Source organism: Gobio gobio (assembly GCF_949357685.1).
Source record: "Gobio gobio genome assembly, chromosome: 4".
In the NCBI taxonomy this organism is placed as follows: Eukaryota; Metazoa; Chordata; class Actinopteri; order Cypriniformes; family Gobionidae; genus Gobio; species Gobio gobio.
Window position 1 is genome coordinate 36,264,505 of NC_137100.1, and position 20,203 is coordinate 36,284,707.

The 20,203-nt window shown below is 38.8% G+C and overlaps 1 protein-coding gene across 1 annotated transcript in view; it reads left to right on the plus strand.

Moving 5' to 3' along the window:
* The first annotated feature begins 2,355 nt into the window (after positions 1-2,355).
* efnb1 (ephrin-B1) overlaps positions 2,356-20,203 on the plus strand; it is a 37,584-nt gene continuing 19,736 nt past the window's right edge. The window contains exons 1-2 of the mRNA XM_079814098.1: positions 2,356-3,407; positions 19,415-19,692. Of these exons, the coding sequence (XP_079670224.1) occupies positions 3,289-3,407; positions 19,415-19,692 (397 nt within the window). The 5' untranslated portion in view covers positions 2,356-3,288. The remainder of the gene's footprint in view (positions 3,408-19,414; positions 19,693-20,203) is intronic.

The window sequence follows — 20,203 nt, forward strand, 5'->3', positions numbered from 1 at the left end:
TCATCTAAATGATCGTGATATAAATATATATATATATATATAAATAAAAGTTTGGTGCCTGAAAGATTTTTTTGAAAGAAATTAATACTTATATTCAGTAAGTATTAATTTATTCAGTATTGACGTAAACAAAATTGTATTGTGTTACAAAATTATTCTATTTCAAATTAATGCTGTTCATTTGAATTTTCTAATCATTAAAGAATCCTGAAAAAAAGGTTTCTAGAAAATAATTGAGCAGCAACACGTTTTTTTTAAAACTAGAAAATAAAAAAATGAAAGAAATGTTTCTCGAGTAGCAAATCAGCATATTAGAATATTTCTAAAGGATCAAGTGACACTGAAGACTGGAGTGATGATACTGAAAATACAGCTTTGCCATCACAGGAGTACATTACATTTTTAAACTATATTCAAATAAAAACAGCTATGTTAAATGATAAAAAATATACTATATAAATAATATTTTTGGTCAATATAAAGAAGTATTTCTATGTTAAATGCAGCCTTAATGAGTATAAATGCATTATTTCAAAAAACACACACATACATACAAATATATACATATATGCACGTATGTGCTTATCAGCTTTGTATGTAAAGTTCAAAGTGCTTATGTGTGTATGTGTGGTTCTGTGTGTCCATGTGTGCTTTAGGTTTATTAGTAACTGCGTTCAGACCGCAGTGTGGACATATTAGTGAATAGCTGCTGACAAATGCATGGCAGTAATTTCTTCTTGGGTGTGTGTGTGTGGTTTTGCTCTCTCTGAGCTTGTTACAATGAATATTTCAGTTCAGGCTAGCAGTACTAAACGTCAGATCATCTCAGATACACAAAGATAACATTAAAGAAAAATGAGAGGAAAAAGAGGGCGTATGAATGGCTGAAAGGTCTTAATAATAGTCAGTTTAAGGTGGGGACTATATTTAGCTCTGAGTGCTGGTGAAATGAGAAAAGGTCAGATATGTGTACTTATGCAAAAGGACATGTAAACATTATTACACATAGAAAGAATCATACAGACAAAACACCAAACAAAAATGCACCTCTGCTAACTACTGTAAAAGCTATCTCAGAACACAAACTCCTCTTTCTGCCAGAGCTGATGACGTTCAGCCTTAAACAGATCATGTGACTGGATATATATCATTTCTAAATGTGTGGCATGGTCTTTCAGACCTGATCTAAATGTGGGTAATGAATAAACTGACATTTCACACACACAAGAGCTTAAAGAGTAAAAGCTACACCACACTCATGTTATCTAAACACAAGCCAGAGGACTAACCCTTCTCAAGACATATGGCTCTCTGAAGAACCACACACACACACACACACACACACACACACACACACACACACACACACACACACACACACACACACACACACACACACACACACACACACACACACACACACACACACACACACACACACACACACACACACACACACACACACACAGACCAGTTGTATAGTAGATTGACAGGACACCATATGTCACTCAGAATCACTTCTTACTCATGGAGGAGAACAAACAAATTAGCCATAGACCTTATTTACAGACGGTTTTGCCTGCAGACATGGGCAACTGAGATGATTAACAAATAAACCAGCTTTATATAGACTCACTTCATATTTTAACATTTTTTACAATACCGTTTGCTGTATATTCTAACTATATGGTAGGCTAACTAAGACCCCCCCCCCCCCCCCAATAATTTAAAGTTTGAAATATTAAAAGGATTTTATAGCCGATAGGGGGCGGTATTGACTACTGAAAGGATCAGCGTTATCTTTGTTTGACCATCAAATATCATTAGTGTCACTCTTTTGGATGTCTTTGGGATAATGATCCTAAATCTGTTATTAAACGCTTATACGGTGAAGACCCGTGTTTTCAGCTGTAAGCCGTAATGTGTTGTGAATGTAAATCTGACACGTATTTAAATGACTCCAAAAGAGCATATATTGGCGAAAATTATAAACTGAGAGGGGAAACGAAAATGCAACATTAGAGATAAACTTACGGATGAGCAGCCATAGTAACAAGCAGTCTCGCTTTACGATGTCTAAAGAAAACATTCATTTAGGGAATAGTAAATCTGCAGCAACAATAACAACAACAAATGATGAGAATGGGTATCTTGAACTCAACTACCTTTTCAAAAACGCCTTTTCTTTTAGATTTAAAATAATGACTAGACTAACGACAGATTTTTGTAAATACTTCAGTCTTGCAGATGAACTTCTCCGAAACTCGCTGTGGAGAGAAGGGACACCATGTTGCGACGTCGTCCTAAACGTGCGCCTTGATTGGTCCGTTTCTGAATGGGGCGGGGTTTAGCAGCTCGGTGGGAGTGGAGGTGATGGATCGCGAGTTACTGCGCTGTGAACGGTGTGCGGGACTGACTGCGGACGAACCGGATCCACGGTCGAGCGCCGAACAACTCCAAACAAGATCCAAGGCTAAAAGACGCGTCATTAACTCGCCGAGGAAGCCAGTACAGCGCCGAACTGCTGGAGTTTCCCCATCTGTTTAAATCCTTGAGGCGAAACTGTGTGCTCCTTTCGGCACACGAGCCAGCAGCGGACAGTAGCTGATATCCCGTCTATCAACATGCACTGAAACGCCAGCATATAAGAAGCCGCAAAACTCGGGAGTTTACTTTTCGTGTCTTTTTCGAAAGATAATCCAAATGGAATTAGACAGATATTTTTGGCAGTCCTGCGACTGACAGTTAAGCTTTGTTGCTGGACACTTTGAACATGGATTTAGGTCGGTAAATTCCGGACAAAAACTGTTGCATATCCAAAGCTCATCTCTATGATCTGGGTTCAAAAGCGAAAGGAATCTAGTTTTAAATCTGACACATGATCTGGACCGGATTTGTTCACAAACCCGAACCCCAACACGGGACTGATGGTCCTTATACCTGTGTTCATGTCACTCACCCCCTATCTGGCGTGATTTGACCTTTTGTGAGGCTACTAGCTCACTAATAGATGAGTACAATAAAACAGTCACGCGCTGCCGTCTACCTAAGTGCAAGGTAGCAGCGATTTTGGTAATAGAGAAACGTTGGCCTGCCTGTGCAGCGTTGTGCGACACCTTTTTTCCTCCAGGCAACGCTAGAAAAATTGGATTTGGAAGTTGAGCCATGGAGCCCCTCCGCCTGGACGCCTAACCTACTCTTTTGCATGTGGTTCGGTAACCTGGAGTACAGTCGATCGAAAGGATCTTATCTTCGTGCTGGCTTGTCTCTCTCCGAGAACCCTGTAAGATGGCTGGAAGTGACGGCTCGTGGAAATATTACCTCTGGATTCTGACAGCCATGTGCAGATACGCGTTACCCGCGGCCAAATCGCTGGAGTCTGTAGTGTGGAATTCACAAAATCCCAAGTAAGTGCACGAGCGCGGGTTTAAAATCCCTTAGAGAGAGAGAGAGAGAGAGAGCATGAAGTGTATCATACAGTCTGTTCGACTTGTATCGATCAAGAAATAGACATACAGTTTGAGAAATCCGATCTGAAAAGCTCCGTTACTCTTGTCACGGCTTGCACTCCGGCATGATGACACGGGCTCGGGTTGAGCTCGAGCCTGAAGTGACCGTGCAGGCGCGCGCGCTCTCCCGGGATATAACACACATCTGTCATACTCCACCGCCGCATCTCATCAACTCGCAAAATCCCTTGTTGTGCGGGGATTCGACAACAATTTCATACTAGTACAACTTCTACAAATATCGTAGTTTAAAATCTCACGGCTTTCCTAACTACGAATTCGGATAGACTAAATGCAACGTGTGGCCTTGACGTGGGCCTTAATTATCCATACAGTACTTTTAAAAATTAGAAATGGATCAGCTACTGTTCCTCGTTGTTTTTAGCTCGAAACTATCGCTCTCTTTCTTTATCGGCGTGTCATCTTTTCTTCTTTTCCCAGGAGAGGCGAGCTGACTCTCCGCCACCGGCCTGCCCGAATCCCGGCGGCCCGGTGGCTCTTTGCGCCTGTCATATTGATCAAATCAGAGTTGTGTCGAGAGAGTTAATAGGTTTTTAAGCAGGGGTTTCCGAGACGCTCATAAAATCTCTCTGATTGCTGCTCATAAAACGTTCTAGGGAGCGTCCAACGTGTTTACTTAACCTGAATAATGGCTCGAGACGCCACTGAGGCTTGACTCAACAGAATAATAAAGCTTGTTGTTTGAGTTTTGCATTTGCAAAACAAGCTCTGTAGTTTTTTAAAATCTATATCGTAACTAAAAAGTAACTTCTTATTTTGACTTGTTAGTTGACTAACATGGTTTGTCTTTGTTTTGAGCCTTTGTGTGCAGTGTGAAATACCGGCGGTGTCTCAGAAACCTAATGGGCTGCCTACCCTGCCAGCAGTTTTTGGGCATCTAGACAGCAAATTGGGCACCGTAGGCTCGTATTGGTAGGCAGCTCAGAAGCGTTTGAGACACAGCCGCTGAGTTATGAGCGTAAACAGGGGGGACAGGAATAGTGCACATGTGTTTTTCATCTCGAGGGGAATATTTTAATTAAGGAGTCTCTCGGTTGGCCTTGTAAAAGATGAGCAAAACACTTTAGCATGTTGAGAACCCGAGGGTCGACGCGAAAACATAAATTGTGCTTTTAAAACTAAAACCGCACCTTCAATTACGAATGAACATAAATTTATATTGTTTTCGTTTTTTCATTTTTACTGTTCTCATGCGAAAATTGAGCAAGGAAGGAAAAAGGGGACAACTAAAGTTAACTCCATCGAAATTGGCAACACTTTATAAAACTTTAAATTCATATAGTTAAACATTACTATATTATATAATGCGTAACAGAACTTTAGATAATTTACATCCTAACAGTTAGAAATGTTATGCACCATTTATGAATCGGCTATAGCTATATCTGTTAAGCACTGCATAAAGTTTTAAGTGACTTTTTAAGTTATACTTCATAAAGGTTGACTACATTTAATACAGTTCCTTAATTCAATTTCAGACATTATATAAAATAAATTATTTATAACAACTTTATTCTAACTTTAAAAAAATATATATGTTGAAAAATAATACATTTTGCTATATGCAAAAGCACTTGGGCCCTCAAGACTCCGATTATAGAAAATTACTGTTTTTCTTTTTTTTACTTTAATTTTTAGCAATTTACGTAGGAGCTAAACCCATTACAGAGATTTAAAAAAAAAAATCAGCAACATTTGAGCTTTTCTTCCTGCGAGAAAAAATGTTAGACCTCTCTGTTACTCAAGCAGCTTTGAGCTCCACGGCACAGCAGATGCTCAAACTGGCCTGGTCTGTTTTATCACAGTGGCTGCATGTTGTTTTAAGTACTTAATGTTTATTTACTTACAGAATGTGTGTATGTGTGTATGCACCTGTGCATGAGCGTGTGTGTGTTGTTAATTACAAGTTCAGATACCAACACAGTACATTGAGAGGAATCGACTTTGAAAGAGTGTGAAGTCGATAAAAAGAATATCAGAACTGTTTGTTAGTGACTGTTTTACGAGAGACATGTCTGCATATCTCAATCCCACATCTCATTAAAACACAGCACAATAACTCGATACACAGGATGAATTGGTCGTTGAACGCAAAGATTATCCTAAGCACTCTCATAAAGACATATGGGCCTCGGGCAAACACACTCTTTGCTCTCTATCACGGCAGCGGACATATGGGAGCGTCCACCACCACTAAGTCCAAGTCACCCTTTAAACCTCTTACCACCAGACTCTCAGCAGTAAGGCCATCACACACACACACACACACACACACACACACACACACACACACACACACACACACACACACACACACACACACACACACACACACACACACACACACACACACACACACACACACACACACACACACACACACACACACACACACACACACACACACACACGGCTCTCTTACCCATAATAATGTGCCATTTGTGTTTTAGGTCGGCCTTCTCTCAGACTGAATGCGAAATATAATTGAAGGACTGTAAAATTGGAAAACTCTGGCTGCGTTCTCCACCCCTCAGCACTCTGATATTTATATCAGCAAAACGCAAAGTTTACTGAATACTGAAGCTACCGCTGCGTTTTCTCGGGAAGAAACATTTGGTGGAACAAGAGCTTCACTGATTTATTCTGTTGACACAATTATGTAAATTTAATTACTTCTAGACACAACTACACATACGCGCTCACGCACAGACTTACCGCTGGTTTCAGATGTATAATTCTGTTCCTATCTGCATGGTTCACAGCTATAATTTGGACTGAGAAAAATGTAAAAGCGACACCCCTCCCCTCCCTTTCCTCTGCCTTGAGGGAAGAAAAGAGAAGTGGATTCTGCTGGGAATAGAGAGAGAGAGAGCGACAGACAGAGAGAATAAAGTAGCTAATCATTGGGACAATTATCACATTGAGTCAGAGATTTCAGGTTATATCTTACTCCCTTAATGTGTCACATACTATACACCCAATCAAACACACATAAACAACGAAATGAGGACTCGCTTTACTTCTCAGTTACATCAAGCTCTTCTAGTTACAAATTCATATAATTTTACTACATTCAAGTTCTTGGCAGCCACTCGCTTATCAAGAAAACACTCTAGCTGTTTAGAAACAAATTTCTGACGAACGACTGCAAATTAACTCAATTTCTTTTGGCTTTTGGCCTTTTTAAGAACAAAGTAAGAGGGAATCCATGATATATGTATGAATGTGCCTGTGTGTTTTGGCCATATTCCAGTGCTAAGGGAGGAGATGACGAGCTAATTGGAAATCTGTCTCTCATTAGCTCAAAAATGCTACTGAAGTACTTTACTTATGTGTGTGTGAGTGTGTATTCAAGCGTACAAGTTAGCTCATTTACCCAACACTCTGTGGTGCACAATTAGTCTTAATCAGCACTTCTATGTGCACATATAACCGTCTAAAGCAGCAGTTAAACATCCGTTTTAGCTCATGAACACTCTTTAAAAACATTTTTTTTTTTTAAAATTGTGACTTTCTTTTCCAAAACAATGTCGTTCTGGACCCCACTGACTTAAATTGGATGGACAAAAACAGTTGAAACATTCTTAAAAATATATTTTATGTTCCACAGACGAAATTTGGAAATGAGTGTTAATAAATGATGAAACCATTTTCTAGCAATTGGTCTTGGATTTTCAATAAATAATTATGGAATAAAAGAGAATGACATAAAAATCAAATGATGGAGACCGGACTCTAACCTACATCCCTGTTAGCGATTTCCAACCTGTTGCGAACACACGTGCTGACTGCTTCGCCGCGTTTAAAATGTCGACATTTCTGAAAGCAATTTTTTTGAGTCTAAAGAATCTGATTATTATGACATGAAAATACATAAATGACCTTTGACCTGCTCAGGGAGGGATCATGTTGGTCTCAACTGCGATCAAAGCAATGGATTCGCTTGTGACTGTTTGGGATGTTTGGGCACATATTCAGTCATCCACAACAGTAATAATTATTCTCAGTCGTGTTACTTTCAATCATGTGTCCGTGTGCATTTACGAGTGTGTACACGTGAATGTGTGTGTGTGTTTGTGTATGCATGAGTTAGTGTGTGTGTATGTCATGATCAGTGGTGTTATAATAGGAGTTGACAGTGAGGAGATTAACTCTGTCAGAGTTTCAATATGTTGAACAGCAAGAGAGGACTCACGCAGACTCACACACACACACACACACACACACACTTCCCCCTGTCTCAGCCGGCATTTCCACAACAGACCTGTTCCTCTCTGAAGTGTGTGTGTGTGTGTGTGAAGTGGCTTTTGTTCCAATGTTGATAGCATTTCACGGTGTTGTGGATGTTTGTCAGTGTATGTGTGTGTGAGCGAGTTGGATTCTGTTAATGTCATATCCCGAGAGTCTAACAATGTGACGGCTATAACACATATACGTTTTAACGGGGATTCAGTTTGCAACTTAAAACCGTATTTCTGTAGTTGTTATATAACACAGAGAGAGAAAGCGAGAGGGGTTGGCGTGAAACCTAATTTTTATTGTACATCCATATGTGTGTGCGCATGGGGAGGGCTTCATTAACAACAGTGCTTAAGTAACAAACGCACATTGTCCGTCCCTGACCAAGCATGACCGCTGGGCTCTCACAGCCTCCTCAAACGGCTCTCACACGCACAGACGCACTCCGAGCCCAGTGCCCGTGTTGTTTTAAGGACTGTAATGTTTGTAGTTGTAGGGTCTGTTGGAGCACACGACGGAAGAGGAGCAGTGGCAGCTGCTGGGGGGTGGGTTTACTTAGTTATACTTTGGGGACAAAATTGTCCCCAGAAGTTAGCTAAATTTGACAAAACCTCCCTTTGGGGAGGTCCAGGACATCCTCAGAGGTCAAAAGCATTCATAAATAAACCAAAGTTAATTAAGTTTTTTTTTGTAACTGTAAAAAGGCTAAAAGTTTTCTAATAGGGTTTGGGTTATGGTTAGTCTGTTGTAATTATAATTAGCTTTATTTGTAAACAGTAGAAGTCTGTGCCGAATGTCCTTGTTTAGATAACTAGGAAGACGGGCAAGCAGACTGGCTTTTTCGGGGATGTCAGTGATGTCTGCTAATTTTTTAAAGGGATAGATCACCCAAAAATTAAACTTTTTGTCATCATTTACTCACCCTCATGTCGTTCTAAAACTATGGCTTTATTTCTTCTGTTGAACATAAAAGATATTGAGAAATATTTTTATTTAATTTTTTCATCCATACAGTAGAAGTCATCAACCAAATGGTAAACAAATGACAGTAATGTAGTAAGTAAATGACAATGTTAAGTTTTGGGTGAACTGTCCCTTTAAGGTGGTTTCTGTGGTTCATGAACATGGTAATCAGTGTCTCGATGCATATCGGAATTTCACAGTAAAACCATCAGATAACGTCGCCATATCATTGTACCGACACATTTCTTTTTCGTAAACAGACAAAACTTTTTGTAAACAGTCCCACAATACTTCCTACTTTGTCCTGTCTTTTTATCCTGCACCACCAAAATGGCACTATTGTGTATTTCAACTTGTTTTTAGAAGATTTCATTACTTTACCCAAGGCCTTAACTTCTAGGGTTACAATGAGAATTCAGACCTTCATGTCCTTCCAAACTTTTAAGAGTTCAAGTCTTCCGTGGGACACAAAGTTGTTTTCTTCTTTTTTTTATCCCAGAAGGACCAAGCTCGCACTGATTTTTACTGTCAGGCTCCAGAAATGGCAAAAGTACAATAAAAGTATAATAAAAGTAGTCCTTTTTACTCTTGTGCTGTATTCCAAGTCTTCTGAAGCAATGTGATCGCTTTGTGTGAGGAACAGACTGAAATCGAAGTCAAAATTCCTTGCCTCAAGACACCAAGTTTGAATGATTCTTTTTTTAATGAGATTTGAGAGCCAATAATTTGTCTTTGTTGTTCCTGACACAAAGCTGTCGCGTGGAATATACACCACCTTATGGTGATTTGTCATTTTTGGATTAAATGATCGTAGCTATACATTTTTTCATCTCTTAAGATTTTTAAATATTTTAATTCAATTTCATATTGTAGATAAACCCAGTTCTATGTTTTACCTAAAGTTTGCTTTGACTCTCACCTCCAAAAACTGCAATGAGAACGTGACAAGAGTCCATTTAGACTGCTGGATAAATGTCACTACAGTGCTGTGGTTTGGGGTGGGTGCTCGAATATATCATTACAGTTGGGCCGGATTTCTGTCCCTCTGTAGTGAACCATTTCCTTTCTCCTTCTTCTGATTAGGGTTGCAAATGGGCTGAAAATGTCCTGTAAAGTTTCCAAAAAATCCTGTAAAGTTTCCAAAAATCCTGAAAAGTTTCCAAAAATTCTGGAAAGTTTCTGCAACCCTACTTCTGATCACCCATTATGCAAATACCTAGACTCATAAACGTTGAACACACCCGAGACGTTAAACACCAGTTTCTCTGTCATTCTTTTTAAAGAGGGATTCAACCATCTCATCAAAGATCTGCCCATAATGCGTCTCTCCTTTACAACACACTCAGGCTTCCCTTTGTACAACAGCTGCAAGCTTTCCTGCAAAGTGACTTTGGATATTCGGATAGCCTGTCACACACGCAACAAACACAAGGGTGTTAGGTGGAAAACGATTAGCGTTCTGTAAGGAGAGGTTTGCGATCTGTTTGTTCCTTCAGTTCCCTGTGTGCACATTCACACTCTCATGTTTGTTTTCTCTTTTGACTATGTGAGACCGTACGCACTGGTGGATTATGGGTATATATCTACCCTTAACACATTTATACTCGTACTGTAAACAAAGAGCGGCATTGCAAGTAACTCCAAACCTGCTTAAATTCTGCTATGTATATACACACAAACACACACACATATACTCTAACACACACACAGCGGGCCATCAGTCACACCCTTTTAGAGTTCAAAGCTCCTCCATCCTTTTTATCCACTTTCCAGTCGACAGCTCAGACCATCACACTCACTAAACCCATCATTCCTTGCCGGCGTGTGTGCGTGTGTGTCCGGAGAAATGGTCACGCTTTCAGTCAGCTAAATGCCGCTATAAAGCATCAGAGAAGCTGAAGTCTCCAGCCTGCTTTCATCTCCAGCTGATCTGAGCTCAGCGCTCTCTGCATGCAGTTTCAAATCACAATAACCTTTATTAGCTCCAGCTGACCTAAGAACAGATCGCTCACGAAGAGGTTTTAAGCTTCTTAGGGTTACCTGCCATTAGAACGCACACGGGAGATCAAACTCTCCTTACTGATCTTAGGTTTGGTTGAAAACACCCAAATATCAGGCTCAGGACGCCCACAGATAGATCAGGCTGAAAGCTGTTTACTGGTCCAGGAGCTTCAGAAAGCTGCTTTTAGAGATACGTCTGAATCAGCCATTTTAAAGGCTCATTATTATTTAAAATGGAGGGGAGAGGGAGTTTAGAGCCATTATTGGTGAGACAGTGATCTCCGCCTGCAGCTGGACAGAACAAATGGAAAATCTAATTATAAAACAATGCTGAAAACACACTTGACACACACACACACAATTCATAAAACATGAGTGAGAGAGAGAGAGAAAGGGAGTTTGTTCATCTGCATGTGTTTGGCTGTGCTTGTGAGGCCCACATTTTGGAAATGTCCTCACAAATGCTGTGAAACCTGTTGAAAAGTGGACCTCACTTTAGGAACGGTCCAAAGGTTTTACTTTGAATCTGCAGATATCGACAAGTTTGTGTGATGGCGAGAGATGCACCGCTATTATATTCTGGTCGAGGGCGCTAAACTGATACATGTGTTCATGTTATGATCGATAATTGATAAATTGACAATATTCAAATTCTCTACTGTTTTGTCTAAATATACTATGGGTTAAAGGGTTAGTTCACCCAAAAATGAAAATTCTGTCATTAATTACTCACCCTCATGTCGTTGGACACCCGTAAGACCTCCGTTCATATTCGGAACACAAATGAAGATATTTTAGTTGAAAGCTGATGGCTGAGAAAGGCTTCACACAGGCCTCCATTGGCATTCAGTACATTGACACTTCCAAGATCCATGAAAGGCACTTAAAACGTCGTTACAAAGTCTATCTCACCACAGTGGCTCTACAATAATCATACAATGCGACGACAATAGTTTTTGTGCGCAAAATAAAATCAAAATAACACCTTTATCCAACTTGTTCTCGACTTCCGTGTGCGCCTCCACGACGCATGCGCGAGAATATGACGCAGATCCGGCGTTCGGACATATGACCCAGAAGCGATTTGTTTACGAGCAGAGGAAGACGTGCGTGTCTAAGCTGTTGGATTCTACATTGATCGTGCTTTAGGTCTCGGCGTAGTGCTCAAAATGGAGCTTAAGTGTGTATTTCCTCGATTTCCGAACACCGGCGCTACGTCATATTCTCGCGCATGCGTCGTGGAGGCGCACACGGAAGACAAAAACAAGTTGGACAAAGGTGTTATTTTGATTTTTTTTTGCGCACAAAAACTATTGTCGTCGCATTGTATGATTATTGTAGAGCCACTGTGGTGAGATAGACTTTGTAACGACGTTTTAAGTGCCTTTCATGGATCTTGGAAGTGTCAATGTACTGAATGCCAATGGAGGCCTGTGTGAAGCCTTTCTCAGCCATCAGCTTTCAACTAAAATATCTTCATTTGTGTTCCGAATATGAACGGAGGTCTTACGGGTGTCCAACGACATGAGGGTGAGTAATTAATGACAGAATTTTCATTTTTGGGTGAACTAACCCTTTAAAGGTTTGGAGTGCATAAGATTTAATACGTTTTTTTTTTTATAGATATTATAGAACTTTTTTTCAGCAATGAATTTGATCAAAAGTGACAGTGAAAGAAACATTCTGAACTTTCTATTCATCACATGATTGAAATTTTTAGAGTTGATTTTTTTTGTGATTTCTGAAGAATCATGTGACACTGTAGACAGGAGTAATGATGCTGAAAATTCAGCTTTGATCACAGGAATAAATTACATTTGAATATATATTAAAATAACATTTCACAATATTACAGTTTTACTGTATTTCTGATCAAATAAATGTAGGCATGGTGGTAAGCATAAGAAACTTTTTCTAAAACTATTAAAACATCTAACTGACCCCAAAAATTTGAATGAAAATAAAACACAACCAATGGGGAAATGTTTTGAAAAAATATATGGTTGTTAATTTAAAGAGTTGATACATATTCCATTAAATGATTTTGCTCTTAAAGATTTACATTAGATGAACGTTAAATATAGTGAAACCAACATGTTTGTGTATATTTTTGTGAAGGTGAGGACAGTGGGCACATACACTAATTCTAGCCCACATTATCATAACAGACATGCTGAAACAAAAAGTGTGATGATGGAGTTGTTTAGTGTCTAATGACAACTTGTCATTGTTCTCATGTTGCTTTTGGTTCCCAAGAGTCTCTCTATCTCTCCTATTATATTTCTCATAGGTGTAAATATCAATCAGTGATGCGGTCACAGATAACTTCAAATGTGTTGACATCGCTATTAGTAAAATGACATTTCTTTCCTTGTGTGTGTGTGTTTGATTTCTTTTGCTGTTTTCTCCCAGGCATTTCAGAGTGAGCTTTTGAACAAGTATAACCTGTTTGAGTGTGTGTGTGTGTGTGTGTGTTTGCAGCTGCTTTAATTGCTCTGTAATGTGAGATTTTGTGAGAAAAAACACACACATACACTCTAAAAACTGTTTCTGCATCACTGTGACCTGTGACTTGTACACACTCCCCTACATACACATAAGAGCACAGATATTATACTTCTGTGTGTGTGTGTGTGTGTGTGTGTGTGTGTGTGTGTGTGTGTGTGTGTGTGTGTGTGTGTGTGTGTGTGTGTGTGTGTGTGTGTGTGTGTGTTTAACGGTGGTATCCTGGAGGAGCTCTGGAGGAATTCATACCTTTCATCTCACACTCAGACAAACACAATACTCCTGACAGTGAGTGGGAGAGCAAAAATGTGTGTGTGTGTGTGTGTGTGAGAGAGAGAAGACGAGACGAGAGGGAGACAGACTTTGACAGAGAGAGGAGAGACAGAGTAAATATGAGCATTTCTGACTGTTTTTTCCGTTTGCACACTAAATATATATACTGTCTGGTGTCTGCCATAGCAACTGTTTCCACCGTGCTAATGCATTTTGAGCTCAGACGAAGACTTTTCAATTTGGTTATGAATGCTGTTATTAATGAAATGAATAATTAAACCCTTGTGCTGTTTTAAATAACATTGTGATATTCAGATATTACTTTGAGTTTAGAGAAGCAACAGATACTTTGGAAGATACTTTGAAACTGTAGATGTTCAACTGCAGTCAAGATGCCCTTTTGCAAAAAGTTAGCTACAAACAAACAAACAGTAGCTAGCTAACAAACAGGAGAACAGATAAGGAAATATTTCAATTATATGTCAGACTAGATCTTTTTTTGTTGTTGTTAGAAAATCAGGAGGATAGCTAAAAATGGATAAAAAATTACATAAATGTTCACGAAAGACCCAAATTAATATGATGCTGCGGCTGCCTGATAATGTTAAATAGCCCTTGTGTGAGTTTGGAGGTAAGAAAATCCTACAGTGGCTCAAGTCACTGTTTCAGGGCTGAACAGATGTTAGATATCTTCTTGCACTACGGGAAGACCTGTCATATAGATGTCTTCCTGTAAGCTTGATGTGAAACTATCAAATGTCACAAGAAACTCGTAGCAGTCCGATTAAAAAAAAAAAATCTGAACTGTCACAATATTTCAAGCGTATTGTCATCGCAAGTAAAAAATGCAGACTGTACTGCATTGCAAACTAAAAATAGTTTTGTTCTTCTTTTGTGGGATCCCTGGTGATTTCCACTCGTACCATCAGCACCAGTCCTACGTGGGGATCAGGGCGAATGGAAATGTTATGACACTGGTAAACAATAAAGTGGAAAAGTTCTTGTGAATTCTGTCTGTTCACATAATGTACTTGCAGATCTTGATAGTTCAGTAGGGAACTTTAGCTTGACCTCTAGCCTTTAGCGCCTTTGAACTGGTGAAAGTAATATGGGTGAAAAACAGCAGCTAAAGACATTGAGGAGGACAGCAGGAAACGAATCAAGTGAAAGAATGCACTTCTGTCTGATTGTGTGATGGGGAGTCTTCATTTCCCTCCAAGGCCAATTGATAAAAACCTGGTGCACTATTGCCCGTTGACTAAAAATCCCAGAAATCCCCTCCGCTTGCTTTCGGTTTCTATCAGATAGGATATGAAAGGATTAGCCTATATATTTAGATTAGGATTTCATGCAGGATATGAACCTTCCATTAAACTTTTAGTTGTGTTAAACTAAGAAACCGATCCATAAATTAAACTGTTTTCAATTAAATGAGAAACTTTTTGGGTGGTAGGTTTTGGCTTAATCTGCCATTATTATATTTAGCTATGTTTAAAAACAATAGACGTCAATTATATGCACGTGTGAATGTTACGCATAGTGTGTATACATACTTGACGTATTTCTCATCAGAAGTCAGCTAAATCTGACAACCTCAATTTGGGAACATCCAGAGACGTGCTTCTTTGTAAAAACAATATTTAAATAAAGTAAAAATCTTTACTCTAAAAATGCAAAAAGTTTATCCAAAGTGTGTGTGTGTGTGTGTGAGTGAGAGAGAAAGAGAATTAATGAGGGGGGGGGGGGGGGGGGCTCTAGTCTGCTATGGAGATTCCTCATCTCTCTTAGACTCCATTCACTCATTTCTCTCATTCTCAACAAGATGCCCAAGGCTCTGTGTGTTTTTTGAGTGTGTGAGTTTGTGTGCAGTTGTTATTGTGAGTGGGATATGTGTAAGCTCTCTCTCTCTCTCTCTCTCTCTCTCTCTCTCTCGCTCGCTCTCGCAGACAAAGAGCCACTTGTAGGAGCTCTGCCTTGAGAATGGACAATCACATGACCACCGCACTCTATACATACACCCAGCGTCTCCACATTGTGTGTGTGTGTGTGTGTGTGTGTGTGTGTCTGTTTAATGAGAGATAGGTGACTAAATTTCCCCGCTGGATATGTTTCACACCAAAAATAAAACTGAACTTTCCAGTCTTTAAATTGTAAAATAAGGTGCGTGTTGTGTATATAAGTTGCTGTTGTTGGTCCATTGTGGAGGTTAGACTTAATGCCAAGACATGTGATTACAGCCCCTTCTCAGAATGTAGGCGCTTATGTGTTAAGAGGTGTCTGTGTCTATGTCTCTCTCTCTCTCTCTCTCTCTCTCTCTCTCTCTCTCCCTCCCTCTTGAATGAGGCTGATTTGCATGGCTGCTGTATTCAGTATTTAATTGGTGCCATTCAGTCCTGGTCTAATCCCGTGTTCACTTGTTTAAAAAGCGAGGAGGCCTCTTATTGAGTGTGTATGCGTGTGTGTGTGTGTGTGTGTGAGAGCTTGTGGGTCTAACTCTGTTTCACACAGTGCACAGAAACTGAAGTGTGTGTGTGTGTGTGGATAATTACATTTACGATTTGAATTAAGACATCTCCCCCACTCTCTAATGTTCTACTGATTTAATTAAATTTTAAGCAGGAAATGGCGTTTGTTTATTATCTGTCTTTCTAGAATTTTGTTATTCTGACTTATTTTTTACATTTGATTTAATTACACAGAGTAAAACAAGCAAGAGTAACTTTCATGTATAATAATTAATGAGAATGATTACATTATATAAACTTGAACAGATCATCAATGTACATTCAAGGTTGTTACTGAGGAGTTATTGAGTCATAAAGGGAATTATTTGAAAGTTTTATAATTATTAATAATTATAATTATGAATATTCATATACATTTTTTTATTTAAATGTTTAATAGTGTTACCAAAGTAAACAAGCCTTAATTAAAATAAAATAACACTGATTGTCTGACCTATGTGATGAACACAACACAATGTATGGCGCATTCACACACATAGGGACACAAACTCCTTAAAGGGCATATTGCAGAAAAAAAAAAAAAAAGAGTATTAATACACATTTATAATTTCCTCAGCGTCTGAACTGTCATTGCGATCCATGCTGAAATTCACCGCACTTCCTCTCGTTACGTCACGTCCGGTTTTGGCATTTTTAGACGCGGAAGTAAAATGTTCTCACAAAAACGACTCCAAAAGCCTTAATAGCGTATTTATAAGTATATTGTATAGAAAATCTAGTTCCTACATTTATTTTTCTATACATTGACTCACTGGAGTCTCTAACCTGCAATATGCCCTTTAACTTCATCTAGGAACAGGAAGGGTTACCTAAATGATTATAAATTTGCTGGTGAGATCTCAGAATCAGCGCTGTGTGTTTTAGGGAGTGAATTGCCTATTATTGAACCTCTCTGAGATTCCAACACACACACACACATTCGCAAACAATCCCTCTCAGGTCCTGATTCTGAAATTCTCAGTCTGCAGCAGCTGCTGATTTGACAGGAAGCGATGAAGTCTTTCTTCAGAGTTGAGGAGGTCAGATTCCTCCTCCTCCTCGCTCGCTTTCTCTTTCTGTTTCTGATTTGTTCAGTCATAGCTGGCCGTCAGAGGAAGGGCACGAGTTTGACATCTTCATTGATGGGGAAAAAAGAGAGGGATGAAAAGAGAGATCTAGAAACAGAGGGATAAAAGAAAGGGATAGACAGGAACAGAGAAGAGGCCGCAGACAGAGGAGGCAAATGTCACACAAAGAGTTTAACCCTGCAAAACTCCTTTAGTCATGCAAATCTCTTATTCTCTCACGCGCACACACAGATATTCTCTAGTTCTGCATGCCAACGCCTTAGATATCTGCGTTTATGAACTGCTACAAAATTTGACTAAAATCATTAACCTCTGGGCTGATCGTATACTACCTCATAATATATGATACATTTTGCATATGTCACTATTTAATATGCCAGAGATAATCATTAGTTGTTTATTATATTACGTTATTATCTATGTTTATTGGTATTTAGGTTTTATTTCCAATATAATCTTCAAAGATTTGGGGTTTATAGTTTTTTTTTAAAAGTCTGTCATGCTAACCAAGGCTGCATATATTTGACAAAAATACAGTAAAAACTGTACATTTGTGACAATTACAATAAAAAAAAAAACTTTTCTATTTAACACATTTTAAATGTAATTTATGCCTGTGATCAAAACTGAATTTTCAGCATCATTACATCCTTCAGAAATCATTCTTAATATACTGCACAAGAAAAATGAATGTTTAAAATAGTTGTTCTGCTTAACATTTTTGTGTAAACAGTCCTTTCTTTCAGGATTCTTTAATGAATAGAAGACTCAAAACAGCATTTATTTGAAATTGAAATATTTTGTAACAGCATAAATATGTCATATTTGGTCAATATAATGCATCCTTGCTGAATAGAAATATGAATTGATAAACTCTTACTGACTGAACATAGTGTATATAGGCCTATCCAATATCAACCTTTACCGATACATTAAAATAAACCTTTAATATTGGTTTAGGTAAGTGGTATAGTACCGATATATTGTGCATACTACTGACTTAAAGACATTTGAATCGCTTTTTTTTTCTTTACATGCCACATACTTTTTGCTGTGGTTTGTTTTTAATTTACATTTTTTAGCTGCTGATGCATTTCCTCTCTACTCTTTTCAATGAGAGAACTGTAAGCTATCATAACTGCAGTGTGTGTGTGTGTATTCTTGTTTATATAAGTCTATCTGTTGACATTGTTTCCTTTCTTCTCTTTGAGAACATAATTGTGCTTCTCAATGGCCGTAATCACTGTCATAATTGGATTTCACAATCCTGCACACACCTCAGACACAGACCCAGACACACGCATGTGAACGCACATACAGCATGTTTTGTGAAATAGACGGAAGTCTGTGCCCCAGTAAAAGGTTTTTGTTGTTAATCCGTCTGTGAAGATGTTTTGTGCTCTCTTATGTGTGTTAAACCAGCGAACAGCCTGCAGCGAAGAGTGTGCGCATGAGAGCAGAAATAACTAGCAGAATTACATTATACAGAGACAATATTTGAGTTTGATCAGGACCATATATCAGGGAAACACAAGTTCTCCTGATGTGTTGTTTTTATTTAAAGGTTTCTGTTTACTTGCCATTATTTATGTGTGCATGTCTTTTTGATTAGAGGGTGTGTGTGTTTTTTGCAAACGCTTTTGTTGTTTAGGGGATTTCTGTATACGTGTTTCTGTCTCTGCGTATGTGTATGTAGTTTTAGGGCATGTCTGTGTCTGTTTGCATTTGTTCTTGTGTGTGTTTGTGTGCGGTTAGCAGTAAAATGTGTAAAGGACTGTGTTGCAATAGTCTCTCCTTACAGACGCATATTGATGGTGGTGCACACACACACACACACACACACACACACACACACACACACACACACACAAGTTAGTGTTACTGAGAATGAATCGTATATTCCCTGAATGTGCGAGCAGTGTTGATCAGCACATGAACAATAAATTAAAAAGTCTAATAAATGAAATGAGATTCTTCTCTTTCCCTGTCCAATAAATCATAGTCAGCAGATTCAGCTCCATCTCCATCCAGCTCATTTCTGACTTTGCTCTTCTGTTGCTCTCTTTCTTTCATATTTGGAATTGTTCGATATTTTGAAATATGTTATTAAAAAGAAAAAAGGAATGGCGATAGTCCCTCTGGAGCATTTTGTGGAGGATATTGGCAGTCTGGACTTGGAAGGCTATTTGAACCCAAGTTTTTCCTCTCACAATTGTGAGGTCCACAGAGATGCAGATTCTACTGAGATTCTCAGAGAGGATTGTTTCAATGTGTTTGTGTTTATTGTAACTTTGTATGCTTTGTGTTGCAGGTTTGTGTCTGGGAAAGGCTTGGTGATCTACCCGGAGATTGGTGACAAACTGGACATTATCTGCCCCAAAGGGGACATTGGGAGACCGTATGAGTTTTATAAACTCTACCTGGTGAAGAAAGAGCAGGCTGAGTCCTGCAGCACCATACTGGACCCCAATGTTCTGGTGACCTGCAACAAACCAGAGAAAGACATCAAATTCACCATCAAGTTCCAGGAGTTCAGTCCAAACTACATGGGACTTGAATTCAAACGCTTCACAAACTATTACATCACCTGTAAGTAACTCCAGCTTTTCTGTGTTTGTTTAACCTACCTATACTTTTGGAAACAATTTTGTTAAAATGATTCATACTGAAATAATTGGAAAAAATGTACCTTTGGGGGTGCAACAGCTTGTCGTTGGGATGGTACCTTTAAAGGGTCTTTACTAGGGATCGACCGATATGGATTTTTTAGTGCCGATGCAGATACCGTTTTTTTTTTCATCAGCCTTAGCCGATGACCGATACGGGCTGCCGATTTTCTTGAGCCGATATTTGGAGCCGATACTGCTTTTGCTCCCTCAATTTACATCATAAAAATGACACAATGATCATGATAATAATTTAAATTTTACAATTTAAAAAAGGAACATTTATTGAACTAAAAAAAACTATATTTAACAAATAGTAAAAACAGGTGAGGTAGAACAAGAGTTCAGTGGTGAAAATAAATTCTGAAAATAAATATTTATGCATAAATAAAATAATTACACTATTGCACACAGTATCAACAAGCAAGCAGCAT